The 3,617-nt window shown below is 40.6% G+C and overlaps 1 protein-coding gene across 1 annotated transcript in view; it reads right to left on the bottom strand.

Moving 5' to 3' along the window:
- Positions 1-2,638, bottom strand: part of phb (prohibitin) — a 6,196-nt gene extending 3,558 nt beyond the window's left edge. Inside the window, exons 1-4 of the mRNA XM_016450479.1 lie at positions 2,544-2,638; positions 1,968-2,070; positions 1,657-1,818; positions 1,340-1,482 (exon numbers count right to left, since the gene is read on the bottom strand). Of these exons, the coding sequence (XP_016305965.1) occupies positions 1,340-1,482; positions 1,657-1,818; positions 1,968-2,052 (390 nt within the window). The 5' untranslated portion in view covers positions 2,053-2,070; positions 2,544-2,638. The remainder of the gene's footprint in view (positions 1-1,339; positions 1,483-1,656; positions 1,819-1,967; positions 2,071-2,543) is intronic.
- Positions 2,639-3,617: the final 979 nt, after the last annotated feature.

Here is a 3,617-nt window from a genome sequence, read left to right as displayed (position 1 = left end):
CACAAAGGGAAGAGAAATTGATGCGTAGTGTATTATATCTGTGCAACAGTTATTGAGCCTTTCTTTTAACAGTTTTAAATTTCAGTTACTGTGCACATTAAAAACAATTTATAGTCTTTTCTACGCCCGTGTTTTGTTCTCACAGACACCCGGTAGCAAGTAACAAAATATTAAACTCCGGCAAAAAGATAAAGTCCTTTTTGCAAAATCATAGACATGTATTTACAGATCAAGTATAATGGGAACACAGAATGATCTTGGAGAGAGCTTTACCGAGCTGACTGCTGTAACCGAACGCGACCAGGGTTTAAAGGCTGAACGAATGATTGACAGCCACAGCGGAGAAAAGAGTTTGTGTGAACTTTAATGTAAGGACTTAAATATTCATATGTAGCTCACATTAAGCTATCGTATGGCTTCAGAAGTAACACAGAATAATTCGCACAATCGGAAAAAAAAAAATTCTCGGATTTGGATCGGCTCTCTCTGACCGATACCCGATCCGAGAAAAATGGCACTATCGGAGCCGATACCCGATATGAATATCGGATCGGCGCATCCCTACACCAAATACACAAAATAATGTTCTTTTTAGCAGCATCATATGACCCCTTTAAAGTCCTCCTGGGAAGTTTGCGTTTACGCATTGCAAAGTTGTAATTACGACATCAGGCGTGTTTAAATCACTTTGGTGAGAGCAAAATGGCGACATACTTCTATATAAAATTATTTTAAACTTTTTGAATATTACATTTTTTTTAACTCTACATCTAAAACATGAACAAATGTGTGCTTAAAGTGTTTTTCTTTTAGTTTTTTTATTCAGTTTATTAAGGTTCTGTAAATGAAATCGTACTATATTTTCAATTGTAATTGTACAATAAAATTATATTTTGTACATGACACTGTTTTATAAAAAATGGGGGAAAAAATCATTTCAATCATTTAACAAGCTTACCATCAATACAGATGCTGCATTAATTGCGCTCCAACATATTTACACACTGACATGCCCCCAACTTTGAGTATCCCACTTATAATTACAGTTTTATGGTGGCATTCAATTCATAAATATGATCTAATTAATTATTATCTATGTAAGTGGCACTGCTTAATATTTGTGTGGGAAGTGATACATTTTTTTTTCAGGATCTTTTGAACAGAAAGTCAAAAAGAACAGTATTTATTTGAAATAGAAATATTTTGTAACATTATAAATTTCACAATTTATTCCATCCTTGCTGAATAAAATGATTAATCTCTTAAAAAAAAAAATAATAATTTACTGAGCCTTTTTTGATAGTTTACATGTTTTCACAGCGTTATGTATGATACTCACCACTACAGCCTTCAGGACCTCGGTGGTGATGGAGGGCAGCACTCTCTCATCATAGTCCTCTCCGATGCTGGTGAAAATCCGCGGCAGCTGTGTAGCAACTGGCCGGAACAGGATCCTCAGCGTGATGTTGACATTCTGCAAATCTGAGAGGGACAAAGACAGACCATTGTGCAGTTTCCTAAGTTTTATTAGTAAAAGAAAAAGAATAAAGCATATTGTGATACGGAGAGACAGAAAGATATAGACATTAAAGAATAAATGAAGAACAGAAGCCAGACAGAAACAGTAAGAGAAATAAAGACTGAGGAATGACGTACCTTTGCTACCAGTGATGACAGGCACATTGCGTGGACGGGACCTGCAGTCAAAGATGATTGGCTTCTGCACCCAGGGAATTAGGAAGTGTGTGCCCTCCCCAACAACAGCATCCTGAACACCTCGAAACCTGTCGAAGATGACCGCCCTGTGTCCCGCATCCACTGCAATGAAAAACCCCACAGAGTTAGACAACAGCTCTTCAAATATAATTGAGAACCTGGCAAAGAAACACCTGGCTTTTTATAAACTCAAAACAATTATGCCACTGTTTTATTAGGTACATTAGAAAGCAATTCAGCACTGAACTTACCATTGAAAAGTGCAGAGTTTACTACACCTCCTCCTACGGCCAAGGCCAATCCCAGCTTTCCAATGGACTCAAAGAGCTTCGCCATGGCAGCAATGTGACAGTCCTGGGGAGAGAAGCATATTCATCTTAAGCATCTCATTATGGCATCTCTCATGAATGTAAAAACCCTTGAATAATTAAACCATTCTGACTGGTTAGCCTCGACTCTACAGCAGTGACACTGACATGAATGAAACGTGCTAACCTGTTCTCACTTTGAGTGGGTCAGACATGGAAACCGGAAAGCATTGGTAAAAAACATTACAATTAATAATCTGTCCTTGTAAAATAGGTATTCGCTAACACAATAAGTTACATGAGGGGAAAACTAAGAGGGATTAAAATAATACCGTTGTAGCAAAGTTTATTTAATTAGCCTGCTACACGCTAATGCTGCAACTGACATGCAATCAAGTCCCGCTGCCTACTTTAACCACCAAGACGCGCTAATCATGCTTGTTTCTCTTTATGTAACGTAAAACAAACACCAAGACCATATTAAAATACCGCTAGTATCTAACAACGTGGACCACTCACCGACTGCGCTGATAGATCACAGTGACCTCCACCGCAGCCTGCGTAAGAATCACATGAGAAGGTGATGTCTGAGCATGCGCGGAACCGTCAACATAGACTTCTCTGATTGGACAGAGGGACACAGACAAGAACGCCCACGTGAGTAACGATAACTGTTATTGGTCGACGTCTGCTCGTTGCTTTAGAATGAGGATTGGGCTGAACAACATGTGGGTGTTTCTTCAACTATGGCACCTTTGGCACTTGAAATTTAACTCCTCCAACAGGTGCCCCGCCCTCTTCATTCCTGCGTGTGTGTTGAGTGTGTAGTGTGTGGGCTCGTTCACATTTGACATTGCGCGTTTGGCGAGCTGGTTTTGTAGCGCTCGGGTAGACTGAACACGCTGGAAGCGAAAGGACGGAATTTGAAGGCGGTTGAGCACGACTGTTCCGTGAATGGATCAGAGGTAGGTGGGCGGAATAATATGGATTATAATGAAGGGGAAGAAGAAGAATGGGGAGAAAATAGGAGACGGATGGATGACAAAAGAGCTAAAGGGAATAAAAGAGTAAGAAATGAGCAAGATGATAGCACAGAAAGTGAAGAAGATGGACAAACTATGGTCCAGAAAGAAAGAGAGGAAAAGTATGTAGTCATAATAAGATTTAATGAGAAGAACCAAGGGAGCATGAAGAAGGTTAATCCACTGGTGCTAACAACAACTCTGGCTAACAAGATTGGGGATATAGAGTACGCAAAGGTCCTTAACGATGGCAATCTATTGGTGAGATGTGCTGATGCAATGCAAATGGAAAAAGCGCTAAAAGTTAAAGAAATAGGAAAATGCAAGGTGGAAAACACGGGAAGAATGGGAGCTCGGATAGGAGGTGGAAGCACTGGAGTGATAACGGGGGTGCCAATAGGTCACGTGCCCTGCCACTGGCAGCTGCCACCAACCAATGACAGGTCACGTGACTTGCCACTGGCAGCTGCCGCCAACCACTGGCAGGACACGTGACCTGTCAGTGGCGGCTCCTGCCAGCCAGTTGAAGATTGAACCCCTACTGGATAAATGGGTATAACCATAGACATAA

Source organism: Sinocyclocheilus anshuiensis, unplaced genomic scaffold (genome assembly GCF_001515605.1).
Source record: "Sinocyclocheilus anshuiensis isolate Anshui unplaced genomic scaffold, SAMN03320099.WGS_v1.1 scaffold2630, whole genome shotgun sequence".
Classification (NCBI taxonomy): Eukaryota; Metazoa; Chordata; class Actinopteri; order Cypriniformes; family Cyprinidae; genus Sinocyclocheilus; species Sinocyclocheilus anshuiensis.
Note: the sequence above shows the minus strand (reverse complement) of the source record. Positions and strands in the feature narration are given on the sequence as shown.